At 39.3% G+C, this 16,954-nt stretch overlaps 1 protein-coding gene across 4 annotated transcripts in view; it reads right to left on the reverse strand.

The window, feature by feature from the left end:
- C2H2orf76 (chromosome 2 C2orf76 homolog) overlaps positions 1-16,954 on the reverse strand; it is a 116,478-nt gene that overhangs the window by 46,789 nt on the left and 52,735 nt on the right. For all 4 annotated transcript variants that reach the window (XM_052662540.1, XM_052662563.1, XM_052662549.1 and 1 more), the window contains exons 2-3: positions 8,000-8,068; positions 6,533-6,677 (exon numbers count right to left, since the gene is read on the reverse strand). In XM_052662540.1, coding sequence (XP_052518500.1) covers positions 6,533-6,665 — 133 coding nt within the window. In that variant the 5' untranslated portion in view covers positions 6,666-6,677; positions 8,000-8,068. The remainder of the gene's footprint in view (positions 1-6,532; positions 6,678-7,999; positions 8,069-16,954) is intronic.

Consider the following 16,954-nt stretch of genomic DNA (forward strand, 5'->3'; position numbering starts at 1 on the left):
ATTCTGTGCTATTTTTACACGAGTATCTGACTGTGCCAGAATCTCCCTCACCCCTTTTGGGGAGGGATATACTGAGCAAGGTCCATGCCTCTGTTTTCATGAATATGGAGCCCTCCCTTTCTCTCCCTTTAGTTGAACAAAATGTAAATCCTAGAGTATGGGCTGATGGAAAATCTGTGGGTCGAGCACAAAATGCTATTCCTGTAGTTGTCAAGCTCAAAGACCTGCACTTATTTCCACATAAGAAGCAGTATCCACTGAAACCTGAGGTTAAGGAAGGGTTTAAACCCATCCTCGAAAATTTAAAGGAACAGGGACTATTAATTCCCTGTAACAGTCCTTGGAACACTCCTGTTTTGGGTATAAAGAAATCGAATGGTAAATGGAGACTAGTTCAAGATTTACGTGTAATAAATGAGGCTGTAGTTCCTTTACACCCCGTGGTGCCTAATCCTTATACTCTATTGTCTGAAATTCCTGAACGAGCCAAATATTTCTCAGTAATTGATTTAAAAGATGCCTTCTATTCAGTGCCTTTGGCGGAGGAAAGTCAATTTCTATTTGCCTTTGAAGACCCTACCCAGCCAGCTTCTCAGTTAACCTGGACAGTTTTGCCCCAGGGATTTCGTGACAGTCCTCACTTATTTGGACAAAGTTTGTCACGGGATCTACAAAACTTTAATAGCTCTGAGGTGGTGGTGTTACAATATGTAGATGATATTTTGCTCTGTGCTGAGACAGAGGAAGCTTGTTCTCGAGCTTCAGAAGATTTCTTAAACTTCCTGGCAGGCTGTGGTTACAAGGCATCAGAGAAAAGGCTCAGCTTTGTCAACAATATGGGTATCTGGGCCTAATCATATCAGAAGGGACTAGGGCCATAGGCCCTGAGAGAATTAAACCTATACTTAATCATCCCCTACCTATGAGTTTAAGACAATTGAGAGGATTTTTGGGAATCACAGGTTACTGCATTTGGATTCCGGGTTATGGGGAACTTGCCCGGCCTTTATATAAACTTATAGCTGAAACTCAGCAGGCCCAAACTGACAAACTGGTTTGGTCTCCAGAAACTCAAAAGGCTTTTAAGGTTCTTCAGATTGCTCTCCTGCAAGCTCCAGCTCTGAGCTGGCCCACAGGGTCAGAATTTAATTTGTTTGTCACTGAAAGAAAAGGTATGGCCTTGGGAGTTTTGACACAACCCTGAGGGCCTCACCAGCAACCTATTGCTTATCCAAGCAGAGAATTAGATGTAATTTCATGTGGTTGGGCTTCCCTGGTGGCTCAGAGGTTAAAGCGTCTGCCTCCAATGCGGGAGACCTGGGTTCAATCCCTGGGTCGGGAAGATCCCCTGGAGAAGGAAATGGCAACCCACTCCAGTATTCTTGCCTGGAGAATCCCACGGACGGAGGAGCTTGGTAGGTGCTAGTCCACGGGGTCGCAAAGAGTCAGACACGACTGAGCGACTTCACCTTCACCTTCACGTGGGTGGCCCCACTGCCTAACAGTAATTGGGGCAGTGGCTTTATTAGCACCTGAAGCTTTAAAAATAATTAATGGACGAAACCTTACTGTACTGACTTCTCATGATGTGAGTGGAATCTTAAATTCTAAGGTTAATATTTGGATGACAGACAGTAGGCTTCTTAAATACCAGTCATTGTTGTTGGAAGGACCAGTAACTAAGCTTAAAGTTTGTGAAATTTAAATCCTGCCACTTTCCTTCCTAAGAAGGAAAATGAAACACCTGATCACGATTATTCTCAATTCCTAACTTTAAACTATGCAGCTCGGGAAGATCTAATGGATACCCCATTAGACAATCCTGACATGGAAATATTTACAGATGGCAGTTCTTTTGTTCGGGATGGAAAGCGTAAAGCAGGTTATGCTGTGGTGACTGCTGAACAGATTTTGGAAGCAAAATCTCTCCCCCAGGGAACCAGTGCTCAGTTAGCAGAGCTTGTGGCTCTGACCCGAGCTCTAGAGTTAAGCAGAGGGCAGCAGGTAAATATCTACACGAGTTCTAAGTATGCTTATTTGACTTTACATGCTCATGCTGCAATATGGAAAGAAAGACAGTTTAAAATGGCAACAGGAGAACCTATTAAGCATTTCAGGGAGATCGAGAGACTTTTAACTGCTATATATTGTACAACGAAGTGGGAAGTATCCTGGAGAGGACTGGGAAATTGATTTTACTCATATGCCAAAAGCTAATGGATATTCTTGCTTACAAGTTTGGGTAGGTACTTTTACTGGATGGATTGAGGCTTTTCTCTGTGGTAGTGAACAGGCTAAGGAGGTTATAAAGATTCTCTTCATCAGTGGAAGGCTTCCCGTGGTGGACATCTCCACTTCAAGGAAAGGACTTTCTCCAAGTCTGTGAATACCTTCAACAACAATCACATGCAATGCCTCTTCTTCATCTGATGACATCTACCAACCCTAAAATGGACTGGTACAACACGTTGCATTTTAACTATGGACATAATGTGACTTTTAATTTTGATTTTAACTTGTTTTAATGACTATGTTGCCTTACATCTGTATTGTATAACTGGATTTGTTTCTAGCTGCATGAAAGCTTTTAAGTTACAAATGGTTGCTCAAACTCCTGCTACTGCTGCACCTTCCTCCAACTACTATTTGGGGCCCCTGGATCAGATATCCTCAATATGAGGATTAGGAGAATATGTTGCCTCGCCAATTTAGGGACAACGCCCCTTCTCAGCTCGAAAGCAGTTATGGAACGAGAACGATGCCCCTTTTCCCTAGGCAACATAATTCTCCTAAAAGAAAAGGGGGGAATGAGAGAGTCATTTCCTAGGCAGGTTGATAAAAAGTCTAGGGGTCCCCAAGGAGAGAGGGGTCTGGAATTCTCAAGGAGAAAGAAAGGACACTTTTTTTATCTTAAAAGGTAAATTAAGGGAGTAGGTCTGGTGAGGTCTTTACAACCTCCAGACATTCTTTGGATTCACTAGAGAGTATATAACTTCATTGCTAACACTAACAAGCGGGTACTCTTTCTGCCCCCTTCTGATGCCTATGTCAGAAGCTTTCCCTATCTCCTTTATACTTTAATAAAACCTTATTACACAAAAGCTCTGAGCAATCAAGCCTCGTCTCTGGCCCTGGATTGAATTCTTCTCCTCCGGGGCCAAGAATCCCGGCATCATGATTCAACAACAACCTTTCATTAGTATATAGAAATGCAAGTGATTTCTGTGTATTGATTTTGTATCCTGCAACTTTGCTAAATTCACTGACTAGCTCTAGTATTTTTCTGATACTATCTTTAGGGTTTTCTATGTACAATATCATGTTATCTGCAAACAATGAGAGCTCTACTTCTTTTCTGATCTGGATTCCTTTTATTTCTTTTTCTTCAATGACTGCTGTAGCTAGCACTTCCAGAACTATGTTGAATAATAATGGTGAAAGTGGACACCTTGTCTTGTTCCTGATCTTAGGGTTAATGCTTTCAGTTTTTCCCCATTGAGAATAATGTTGGCTATAGGCTTATCATATATGGTCTTTACTATGTTGAGGCAGGGTACTTCTATGCCCATTTTTTGAAGAGTTTTAGTCATAAATAGGTGCTGAATTTTGTCAAAAGCTTTTTCTGCATCTATTGAGATGATCATATGGTTTTTATCTTTCAATTTGTTAATATGGTGTATCACATTGATTGATTTGCATATATTGAAGAATCCTTGCATTCCTGGAATAAACCCAACTTGATCATGGTGTATGAGCTTTTTGATGTCTTGCTGAATTCTATCTGCTAAAATTTTGTTGAGGATTTTTGCATCTGTGTTAATCAGTGATATTGGCCTATAGTTTTCCTTTTGCGTGTTTTCTTTGTCTGGTTTTGGCATCAGGGTGATGGTGGCCTCATAGAATGAGTAATGGAACAAGATTGAAAGCCCAGAAATAAACCCATGCACCTATGGGTACATTATTTTTGACAGAAGAGGCAAATATACAATAGGGCAAAGACAGCCTCTTCAATAAATGGTGCTGAGAAAACTGGACAGCTGCATGTAAAAGAATGAAATTAGAACACTTCCTAACACCACACACAAAGATAAACTCAAAATGGATTAAAGACCTAAATGTAAGACCAGAAACTATAAAACTCTAAGAGGAAAACATAGGCAGAACACTCGATGACATAAATCAAAGCAAGATCCTCTATGACCCACCTCCTAGAGTAATGGAAATAAAAACAAAAGTAAACAAGTGGGACCTGATTAAACTTAAAAGCTTTTGCACAGCAAACGAAACTATAAGCAAGGTGAAAAGACAACCCTCAGAATGGGAGAAAGTAATAACAAATCAAACAACTGATAAAGGATTAATTTCCAAAATATACAAGCAGCTCACACAAAACTCAATGCCAGAAAAACAAACAACCCAATCAAAAAGTGGGGAAAAGACCTAAACAGACATTTCTCCAAAGAAGACATACAGATGGCTAACAAACACATGAAAAGATGCTCAACATCACTCATTATTAGAGAAATGTAAATCAAAACTACAATGAGATATCACCTCACACCAGTCAGAATGGCCATCATCAAAAAGTCTACAAACAATAAATGCTGGAGTGGGTATGGAGAAAAGGGAATGCTCTTGCATTGCTGGTGGGAATGTAAATTGATAGAGCCACTATGGAAAACGGTATGGAGATTCCTTAAAAAACTAGGAATAAAACCACCCTATGACCCAGCAATCCCACGTCTAGGCATATATCCTGAGGAAACCAAAATTGAAAAAGACACATGTATCCCGCTGTTCACTGTAGCACTATTTACAATAGCTAGAACATGAAAGCAACCCAGATGTCCATCAACAGATGAATGCATAAAGAAGGTGTGGTACATATACACAATGGAATATGACTCAGCCATAAACAGGTATGCATTTAAGTCAGTTCTGATGAGGTGGATGAACCTAGAACCTATTATACAGACTGAAGTGAGTCAGAAAGAGAAAGTTAAATATTGTATTCTAATGCATATATATGGAATCTAGAAAAATGGTACTGAAGAATTTATTTACAGGCAATGGAGAAACAGACATAGAGAACAGACTTATGGACATAGGGAGAGGGGAGGAGAGGATCAGATGTGTGGAAAGAGCAACATGGAAACTTATATTACCATATGTAAAACAGATAGCCAACCATCTATTTGCTGTATGGCTCAGGAAACTCAAACAGGGGCTCTGTATCAATCTAGAGAGGGTGGGATGGGGTGAGAGATGGGAGGGAGGTTCAAAAGGGAGGGGATATATGTATAGCTACGGCTGATTCATGTTGAGGTTTGACAGAAAACAACAAAATTCTGTAAAGCAATTATCCCTTCAAAAAAAATAATTAAAATCAACAACAACAAAAAAGACTCCTGGATAAAGAAATTAATTCAGATTAAAAAAACTGAACTAACATATGTCTTCAGATTTTCTTTTGTTCAGAAAGACCTTACTGGGACAGGTAAAATCTCAGTAAGGTCTATAAATAGTTGATAGCATTGTTTCAATGTTAAGTCTGATTTTCATTACTGTAACTACAGTTATATAAGCAAATTCCCTATTTTTGGAAAATATACCCTGAAATGTTTAGAGGTAAAAGGGAATAATGTCTGCAACATACTTCTAAATGGTTCAGAGAGAAAAATGAAGTGGAAGAGTAAGAAAGGAACTGGGGATGAGGAGAGAGAAAAACAAATGTAACAAAATGGTGACATTTGGGGAACTTGTGTGAAGAGCTTTCAGGAGTTCTGGCAACTTCTTTGTCTCAAATTACGTCAGTTGAAAAAATCAAGTTAGATATAAAGTGCTACATCTGCCAAAATTCACAGAAATGTGCACTAAGATCTGTACATTATACCATATATAAATCGCCATTCAATTAAAGCAATAAAAGCTTATTCTAGATGTTTCGTCAAATGTTGATGACTGGAACACTTCTGTAATTAAGACCAGAGGACAGAAACCCACCAAGGACCTATCTAAATGAAGACTACATTCACACCTGCTGTATGCTGAGCTTGAAATGATACACTACACCAGTGAGGCTGGTCATCACTCTGTGCCCACAACGACCAGATGCTCTCGTGATCTCCTGGCTGGACAGATGGAGGCCTGCTACCTTCCTGTCATGCTCCCCAGGATGCCCTCTGTGTGCTCAGCCAGGTAACACTACCTTCTCTTGTTAACTAGCCTCCAAATACATAAAGCCATTTGTCATGAGGAATCGTAGATCTTAAACGTTTTTTAATTAAAAAAAAAAAAAGGAGAAGTCTAACATGCTAGTGACAATCCCTGAGGAAGGCACACATGTTGTTAAATAAGCCTTGGAGAGATACTGCTGCTGATACCAAGGCCCAGAGCAAGAGCAAGCCTCACACCTGGCTTAGAACACAGATTGGTATCTTTCAAAGTGCTTTTAAAAGGTTACTATCACTCTAATACTCAACTACTCTTTTTTGAAACACTAATAAAGCCAAGTGGCTGAGACATCTCATACCTTGCTTTAGAAATACTATAAAATCCTTCACAGTTTGGTCCAAATGAACTCCATGATATACTACAGGTCTGAAATTGCGATGCTCAAATGAACGAATGAGGCGAACTGTAATGGTCACATCTTCGGAAGCCATGTGCAGAAATTCCTGTGGCAAGGGATAATAACATCAACTCATAATTATCCATCAGCCTGCATTTCCTCCATCAGCTCTCAGGCACCCAGCCCATCTCTCCCACACTGCACAGTTAATGACAGAATTCCTAGAACCAGACCAGATTCCAGGACAACCAAATGGTGTCAAGGTCGCTCCCACCTACCCACCGTGATCCTGGACAGCTTTACCACAGTCCCTGATGTTCTGACAGGTAGAAAACTGACAAGGTACAGAAGATGAACACCGACGCAGGAGTGTGGGTGTATGTGGAGAAGAGGGGCTGCACACGTTTCTGCTCTGGTGTGCTACACCACCAATCTCATTTGGCCCTGAGAGGAAGTTCACTGACACTAGCATCAACTATCAGGCTGCATTTTCATTTCACAAATGCTGCCAGATTTCAGAACTGATTTAATCATGCGTCATAGTATTACCTAGGCTTCCCAGGTGGTGCTAGTGATAAAAAATCCCCCTGACAATGTAAGAGACGAAAGAGACTCAGGGCTCCATCCATGGGTTGGGAAGATCCCCTGGAGGAGGGCATGGTAACCCACTCTAGTATCCTTACCTGGAAAATGCCATGGACAGAGCAACCTGGTGGGCTAGAATCCACAGGATTGCAAAGAGCTGGACACAACTGAAGCAACTTAGCATGCATACTATCACCCATTGTCCACACTATTGTTTAATTTGAATATGTTTATTTCACCCTAAACTATGTAATAGTCCTACATGCCAGTGTTAATGTTATCAGATTTAATTCTATTACCAAACCATACTTTATTACCAAATGATACTTACTTTAAGATGAGGAAAAATTCATTGCACTAAATGCCCAAGGTCATAAAACATGGAGCCAGGATTCAAGCACCAATTTAATTCCAAATTTCATGATCTAATATATAATATACTATTAAAAACAAATTCACCCCAAATAATTTCCTCCAAAAAATCTCCAAAGTTGCCAATGTTTTAAAAATAAAATTATGGTACATTTCTAATTAGCAGCAACTACTTCATGCCTTCAACTTTGCATATAACTTTCAGCCATAATACACAAGTACTAAAAAAAAAATACCTGTAATGCTAACAAAATAAAATAAGATGTCCAACCTCACCAGTAATCAGAGAAATTCAAAGTAACAATGAGCTATATATTGCTCATCAAACTAACAAACGAAAAAGCCTGACAATACCTACTGTTGGCAAGAGTGCAGAAAAATGAGAGTTTAATCAGTTAAGGTGGGCATCCAAATGGATTCTACTTCTGGAGACAATTGGGCAATATTTAGTAAAGCTGAAGATTCATATACCTTTCAATCCAGCAATGTCATTCACATGTAGGTGCTCTTGGGAATCTCTCACATGTGTGCACAGGAGAACTGTAAAAGAACATCAATATTAACATTGTTAATTGCAAAAACTGGAAACAACTAAATGTCCATCAGCAGGAGAATAAATAATTATGGTACTTTCATTCAACAAAATACTTCAAGCAGTGAAAATGAATGAACTTGAACGATGTACATCAACACAGATGGAATCTCAGAAATAGTACGGTGAATGCAAAAAAAGCAAGTCACAAAAGCATCAGAATAACACATCAGTTCAGTCGCTCAGTCATGTCCAACTCTTTGCGACCCCATGAATCGCAACACGCCAGGCCTCCCTGTCCATCACCATCTCCCGCAGTTCACTCAGACTCACGTCCATCGAGTCCATGAGGCCATCCAGCCATCTCATCCTCTGTCGTCCCCTTCTCCTCCTGCCCCCAATCCCTCCCAGCATCAAAGTCTTTTCCAATGAGTCAACTCTTCCCATGAGGTGGCCAAGGTACTGGAGTTTCAGCTTTAGCATCATTCCTTCCAAAGAAATCCCTGGGTTGATCTCCTTCAGAATCGACTGGTTGGATCTCCTTGCAGTCCAAGGGACTCTCAAGAGTCTTCTCCAACACCACAGTTCAAATGCATCAATTCTTCAGCGCTCAGCCTTCTTCACAGTCCAACTCTCACATCCACACATGACCACAGGAAAAACCATAGCCTTGACTAGACGGACCTTAGTCGGCAAAGTAATGTCTCTGCTTTTGAATATACTATCTAGGTTGGTCATAACTTTTCTTCCAAGGAGCAAGCGTCTTTTAATTTCATGGCTGCAGTCACCAGCTGCAGTGATTTTGGAGCCCCCAAAAATAAAGTCTGACACTGTTTCTACTGTTTCCCCATCTATTTCCCATGAAGTGATGGGACCAGATGCCATGATCTTTGTTTTCTGAATGTTGAGCTTTAAGCCAACTTTTTCACTCTCCACTCACTTTCATCAAGAGGCTTTTTAGCTCCTCTTCACTTTCTGCCATAAGGATGGTGTCATCTGCATATCTGAGGTTATTGATATTTCTCCCAGCAATCTTGATTCCAGCCTGTGTTTCCTTCAGTCCAGCGTTTCTCATGATGTACTCTGCATAGAAGTTAAATAAGCAGGGTGACAATATACACCCTTGATGTACTCCTTTTCCTATTTGGAACCAGTCTGTTGTTCCATGTCCAGTTCTAACTGTTGCTTCCTGACCTGCATACAGATTTCTCAAGAGGCAGGTCAGGTGGACTGGTATTCCCATCTCTTTCAGAATTTTCCAGTTTATTGTGATCCACACAATCAAAGGCTTTGGCATAGTCAATAAAGCAGAAATAGATGTTTTTCTGGAACTCTCTTGCTTTTTCCATGATCCAGCGGATGTTGGCAATTTGATCTCTGGTTCCTCTGCCTTTTCTAAAACCAGCTTGAATATCAGGGAGTTCACGGTTCACGTATTGCTGAAGCCTGGCTTGGAGAATTTTGAGCATTGCTTTACTAGCGTGTGAGATGAGTGCAATTGTGCGGTAGTTTGAGCATTCTTTGGCATTGCCTTTCTTTGGAACTGGAATGAAAACTGACCTTTTCCAGTCCTGTGGCCACTGCTGAGTTTTCCAAATTTGTTGGTATATTGAGTGCAGCACTTTCACAGCATCATCTTTCAGGATTTGAAACAGCTCAACTGGAATTCCATCACCTCCACTAGCTTCATTCATAGTGATGCTTTCTAAGGCCCACTTGACTTCACATTCCAAGATGCCTGGCTCTAGATTAGTAATCAAATCATCATGATTATCTGAATCATGAATAACACATCATTTACACAAAATTCAAAAACAAAGGTTTCATTATGTTGAAAAAGAGGTGATTCTTGGAGCAAAGAAAGGATTATCCAATTAGGGAGAAGTAAAACAGGTGTTTCCATCATACTGGTTGCATTTTATATCTTAAGCAGGATGTCAAGTATATGGACAGTATAGCTACCATTCTTTAAGCCTTTTAATGTGTCTGGAATATTTCATAATATTTCATAACATACACAAAGAAGCCACACTAATTTGATCTGGAAAGTTTCTTTGGATCACAAAATGCTTATACAAATATTTCACTAAGTTTGAGAGAATATGCAGCATATTACGTGTGAAAAGCAAAGGTTCAAGCTGTTTTAATGCATAAAATAATCTGTAATTATAGTGTACTGTTTATAATTAAACAAATGGTTTTAATTAATTGGTCTTGAATTAAAAATAGTATTTTTCCTCTAAAATAAAGGATATAATCTTATTTTGTGGCTTGAGAGCTTAAATTAAATCTTTTGGAAATTCCATTATTAGCTGTTACACTATTTGTTATTAAATCTGGCTTTACAGGGCTTCCCCAAAATTCTGACCCTAAAATCTACCAAATAATGGCAGTTTAGCAAGACATCTACAAAATTACAATTTAAAATTTACTGAGATACCTAATAAAGAATCTCTCTCAAGAAAGGGATAGCATAAAAGACTCTAGGAACTTCCCCTGTGGTCTAGTGATTAAGGATCCATTGCAAGAATCCCTTGCAATGCAGGGGACTCAGGTGTGATCCCCTGGTGGGGGAACGAAGATCCCACATGCCGAGGAGCAACTAAGTGCTGCAATTACTGAGCCCATGCACTCTGGAGCCTGCAAGCCACAGCTGGAGAGCCCCCACCACAACGAAGATCCTGCACGCTACAACTAGGACCCAAAGCAACCAAATAAATACATAAATAAATTTTAAAAAGAAAGAAAACAAGACTCCATATTTTAGAGGCAGTGTTAACAGGTTTGTGAAAATTATGACCAATTTCTTCCTCCTCTCACCTAGCCCCCAAAACAACAAAGAAGCTCTCCAAAACACACACACACACACACACACACACACACACACTCACACACACACATGGACAGAAGCCCTACAATGAAGTCCAAATTCCTAAAGCGTTCAGAGCTAGACAGATCAAACTTAATTACTGACTCTACTTCTCAGCCCTAATGTATAGTTGGATCTCAATAAATAGTAGCTGCTTTTATCAAGGGTCTACTTGGGATTAAACAGGTTTGGGCATAAAGACAGCTCATGTAGGCAGCAAATAAAGATACAAGATTCCCAGGTGCAATGAAATAAATAATGTAAATGGACTAACAAAAGAGGCCAAGCAAGCTAGCACATGTATGCCTTATGAAACTTTTATAATTGTAGGCTTATTTTTTCCACTTTAAAAAAAGCTGCCCCATATGCTGTACTGAAATAGCTGAAGTTTTCGATTTAAAACTCCAAATGTGCGTTACTGTCTAATTTGATTAACAATGTAATGTCATCTTCATCAGAAATTTGTAGTAATTTATACTCAGTAACTAAGCCATATTAGCTACTATTAGAATGACGCCATTATTTAATTTGTCTCAAGTACTGTGGGAAATATAGGTTGTTAGTTTAGGGAGCCAAACATACTGAAGAGACAGCTTGGAATGCAAGTATTACAAATTATAAATGTGATGTTTTCCCAGAAGGTTTGACCTACTTTTAAAAAATGAATCTGATCAAGTTTAAAAGGTATCCTTCAAATGAAGGGACAGAGAAACCAAAAGCAATAATTTAGAGGTAAATTAACAAAACATATTCAAAAACAAGAAAAAATGTGTGAATAAATGAAATGATAGACCATTTTCTTAACTATGAAAGCTCAGAGTTGTAAAGAAATAATTCTCCCTAAATTAATCTATAAATTAAATAAAGTCCCCATCAAAATATAACAGGGTGGTCTGGATTTAAAACAAGTATTTCTAATCTAGAAGAACATGCTTGTGAACTTTAAAGTCATAAAAGAAAAAAAAAAAAAAGAGAGAGAGACAGAGAGACCAGCAGCACCATAAATTATGTGACACTGGAGACTGACAAATCAGTAGAAGAGAAGAGAAAACTCAGAAAAGACTCAAGATGCAAGAATTTAGTATAAAAATGGCATTTCACATTTGTGAGGAAAAGACACCCTAATCAATGGCATTAGGAAAACTGGTCAGACATTTAGAAAAAGGTAATTCTGGATCCTTACTTCATATCTTATACAAAATAAACTATACGTAGAACAAATATTTAAACTAAACTGTAAAATCACAGGAAGGCATCAAAAAATGGGAATAAACTTTTATAAGCTTAAGGTAGAAAAGACCTTTCTAAGCAAATAAAAATCAGCGACCACCAAGGAAAAGGTTGACAGATATAGCAAAAAAAAAAAAAAAAATTATAAGAAAAGACAAATGTCTTGATAACATGGATAAAGGTAATCAATGAGCAATAGGCTAAATTTTTAAGTCAATATTACTGGTAACTGTAGAACTGAAAAATAGAAATAGTAAGATACTGGTTAGCCACAGATTGGTAAAATATATTTAAATTAAAAACTGGTCACACCAGTGTTGGCAAGGATATAGAAAAGTAAATATTTTACATACTCTTGCCAAGAACATTAAATGATAGTCTTTCTGGAGAGGAGTGGAGATCAGTTCAGTTCAGTTCAGTTCAGTCGCTCAGTCGTGTCCGACTCTTTGCGACCCCATGAATCACAGCACGCCAGGCCTCCCTGTCCATCACCAACTCCCGGAGTTCACTCAGACTCACGTCCATCGAGTCAGTGATGCCATCCAGGAGTGAGATAACCGATATCAAAATTTTAAATTTGCCTACCTTTTGACATGACAATTTTCCTTCTACTAATTTATCCGGAGAAGACAATCACATCAAATATTTTAAAATCCATGAGTTTATAATGATATTTTTTTAAGTCGATTAGTCACTCGGGAAGCTAAAAGGGCACTTATTTGTTTTCCTGAAAACTGGCTTACCAAGGTAGGGAACAGGGCATTGAAAATGAGAAAAATAATCAGATTCTTATACAGTTTGTATTTCAAGATTACCAAATAGCTGATGGAAAGTTTCTTCTTTAAAGAAGAATGATAGCTAAAAAGCACTGAAGGAATGACAGAATTTAAAAATTATGATTTACATAAATATCAAAATGGCTAAAATAAAAACAATGATAACACCAAATACTGGTGAGAGTACAGAGAAACTAATCTTTCACTCACTACTGAAATGCAAAATGGTACAGCCACTCTAGAAAAGAATATGATAATCTCTTACAAAACTAAACACATGCTTACCATAGACCTAGCAAATGCACTCTTGAGCATTTATGCCAAAGAAATGAAAACTTATGTTCACACACAAAAAAACTATCTATAAATGCTCATAGTATATCCATGTTTAATACCCCAAAACTGGAAACAACCCAAACATCCTTCAACGTGTGAGTGGTTAAACCAAGTGTGGTATATCCATATCATGAACCACTGGGGAATAAAAAAGAAAAAACTACTGACACAGATAACAATTTTGATAGATCTTAAGGGAATTAAATTGAAAAGAAAAAATCAATCTCAGAAGGTCACATACTGCGTAGTTCCATTATACATCATTCTTTTTTAACAGCAGACTTTTACTTGTGTGTTTATTTCCGGCTGTTCTGGGTCTTCACTGCTGCGCATGGGCCTTCCCTAGCTGTGGCAAGCAGGGGCTACTCTCTCGTAGCAGTGCACAGCTACTCACTGCAGTGGTGTCTCTTGTTGCAGAGCATGGGCGGTAGGGGACATGGGCTTAGTTGCCCTATGGCATGTGAAATCCTCCCGGACCAGGGATCAAATCCATGCCCTCTACATCAGAAGATGGATTCTTAACCATTAGACAACTAGGGGAGTCCTGTATGCCATTCTTGTAATGACAAAAGTATAGAAACGGAGAATAATTAGTGTCCCTGGGGTTGGCAAGGAGGGAAGGAGGTGGCTCCGGCTGTAAAAGCGTAAAAAGAGATCCTTGTGATGGGAAGTTTCTAATTCTTGACCGTGGTGTTATCCACACTTATCTACACATGTGATAAAATTGCCTAAAACCAAATACACATGCACGTGCACACATGCCTACAGAAGAGGTTGTAAAACCAGTGAAACGTGAATATGGTCCATGGATTGTATCAACATCAGTTCCCTAGATGTGGTTGATCTAAGACCACCCTGAAGCAGGATGTCACCCTTGGGGAAAACTGGATGAGGGGCAGAAAGGATCACTGGTATTATTTCTTATAACTGCATGTGACTCTGCAATTATCTCAAAATAAAAGTTGCTAAAGCCCATCATTTTGGAAACCCTAATGAAGTAATGACAGTAGGCAGTGATCAGAAAGGGGTGACAAAACCATTAGGTAAAAGATTGATGGGAAATTTTAGAATGGATACTTCAAGGGCTAAACTTAGCAACCAAACTTAACAAATGAATTAAGCCTCTGGATCTAACTCCCAGCTTAGGGGTTATGACAGTGTCTGCAAGAACAAGTTAAATGACACAAAATAATTAGCATGCAATACACAGAAGGGGAGGAAGGTTGTAAACTAAGAGACTTAAAAGAGATATGTCAACTAATGTTTAGATCATGCATGGATCTTAATCTGCATAATACTAGAAGATATTAGGAATCAGTATCAATTCTGTTTATTTAATATTATTATGCTTGTTAGTCTAACTTAAAAGACTGACATATATAGGTAAAATGATACTATGCCTGGTACTTGCTTTCAAATACTCTTGACAGAGGAAAAACAATTATGGATGTGTAGACTGAAAAGAACACTAGTAACTGCTGAAGCTGAATGTATATGGGACCTTATCATACTACACAGTTTTTAGATGCTTGAAATTTTTTAATAATAAAATCATTTTAAGAAAAGATAAATGTACAAAAATGTACATTCTAGGAAGGTTTTTTCCACTGATGTGCTTCTAATAGTTTATAAAAATTAGAATTCAATGAAGTAACTGAATTCATCAATTAAATCAATTGAGTTCATTAATGAAGTAAATTATGTCATGTCATAAAATGAAATCCCTTGTAGCCATTAAAGGGTGAAATGAATCCACAGATATTAACTTTAAAAGATGGGTATGAAATATTGGTGAATGAAAAAATAAATTTAGAAAACCATGGGTGCATGGTGTCTACATAAGATCAGAGACAGGTTCAGAGCAGCATTGACTAAAATGTTCACAGCAGCTACGAATGGTAGAAATCCAACAGACTGCTACTTGTTTTATAAATTTTTAATATTGCTTGATGTTTTAAGAATGAGTATGTGTTTTGAAATTAGGCTAATTTCTCTGTATACTTACATTTTCACATTTCTGAGGAATGTGGTATACATCAACAAAAAGTTATTTTTAAAACTAAGGTATTTCTATTTCCTTTAAGAAAAAAGAGCTTACTGAGCAAAAGCAAACAAAACAGAACTTAGCAAATACTAGAAAGGACAGAGAGGGTCAGAAACTTAGTTATATTACTGATATGCGTTGAAGGATACCAACTATTGATAAATTCAGAAAGTATCACTCAGCAGTCAAGAGGCACTAGAAGCAGGTCACAGGCCCAAGACGAGTTTACACTTGTCTAAGAAGTACAAAAGGCCTTCCATACTCAGCCCCTCCCTGCTCCTCTGAAGGTATCTGTCACCACCACAACCCATTTTGTACATATTACCCCGGCGGTAATGTCAGCCCACAATTTCCCACACACATCAGGCTGTTTCCAAGCCCCTGCCACACCTTTCCACCCCCAGCTTTTCTCCAAACTCCCTTTGTCCCTCCACTCTTCACCTTACTACACAGGCAGCCTCCAAAACCCAGGCTGGCACCATCTGCTCCAGGATAGCATCACAATACTTTCTCCTCTGCCCCAGCTAAAGGCCCTCTGTCCAGCCACAGCACCTGACCACATCATACTGCAGTCATCTGTTTATGGCTTGTTTCTGTACCAAAGCAACATATGTGTCATGAGGCACATCAGAGCCCCCATCAGTGTCTGGATAACTGCAATGCTAAGGAACACCTGAATTCCTGACACAGTCCAGCACTACAGACACGGTTATTGTTGTTTAGTCGTTCAGTCGTGTCCGACTCTTTTGCAGCCCCATGGACTGTAGCCCCCCCAGGCTCCTCTGTCCATGGGATTCTCCAGGCAAGAATCCTGGAGCAGGTTGCCATTTCCTCCTCCAAGGGATCTTCCTGACCCAGGGATCAAACCCACATCTCCTGCACTACAGGCAGATTCTTTACCGCAGAGCCACTAGAGAAGCACCCAGGTACCTATGAGTTTTTTCCCGGGTCCATGAAAATGCTTGAGATCTGGAGAAAAAACTTACTGCTCTAGAACATGAAATTTTTAAAAAATCAAATTTAACATTTAAGTAACTACAAGTAACATTTCAACACCAATTCAACTCTACTTTTAAATCTCAGATTTAATACAGGATACAAGACCATTTTCTACAATGTAGGGTGGGGATTTGAAAAGTAACAGTGCCTAGGGCTTAGGAGGGCTTCCCTGGTGGCTCAGACGGTAAAGCATCTGTCTGCAATGCAGGAGACCCAGGTTCGATCCCTGGGTTGGGAAGATCCCCTGGAGAAAGAAATGGCAGCCCACTCCAGTATTCTTGCCTGGAAAATCCCATGGACAGTGGAGCCTAGTAGGCTACTGTCCATGGGGTCACAAAGAATCGGACACGACTGAGCGACTTCACTTCAGGGCTTAGGAAGGTCTTTAAACTTCCCTGCCTTAGAAACCTGTCATGGCTGGTACCTTACCCAGCTGGTTTGGGATAATGAAGAAAAACCCATAACCATAGCAAAGCAAAACTCTTAAAGAAACAAAGCAAGCAAGCAAGAAACCCACATAAGAAGGCTCTCACGAGGAGTTCCCACATCCCACGTCCCTGCACCATCAGAGCCAAGAATAGACGCAGTCCAATATCCTCCCCTCCTGGACCAGCATCACAGGTCAGGTTGCAGCTGCTTT

This window comes from Budorcas taxicolor, chromosome 2 (genome assembly GCF_023091745.1).
Source record: "Budorcas taxicolor isolate Tak-1 chromosome 2, Takin1.1, whole genome shotgun sequence".
NCBI classification, from domain to species: Eukaryota; Metazoa; Chordata; class Mammalia; order Artiodactyla; family Bovidae; genus Budorcas; species Budorcas taxicolor.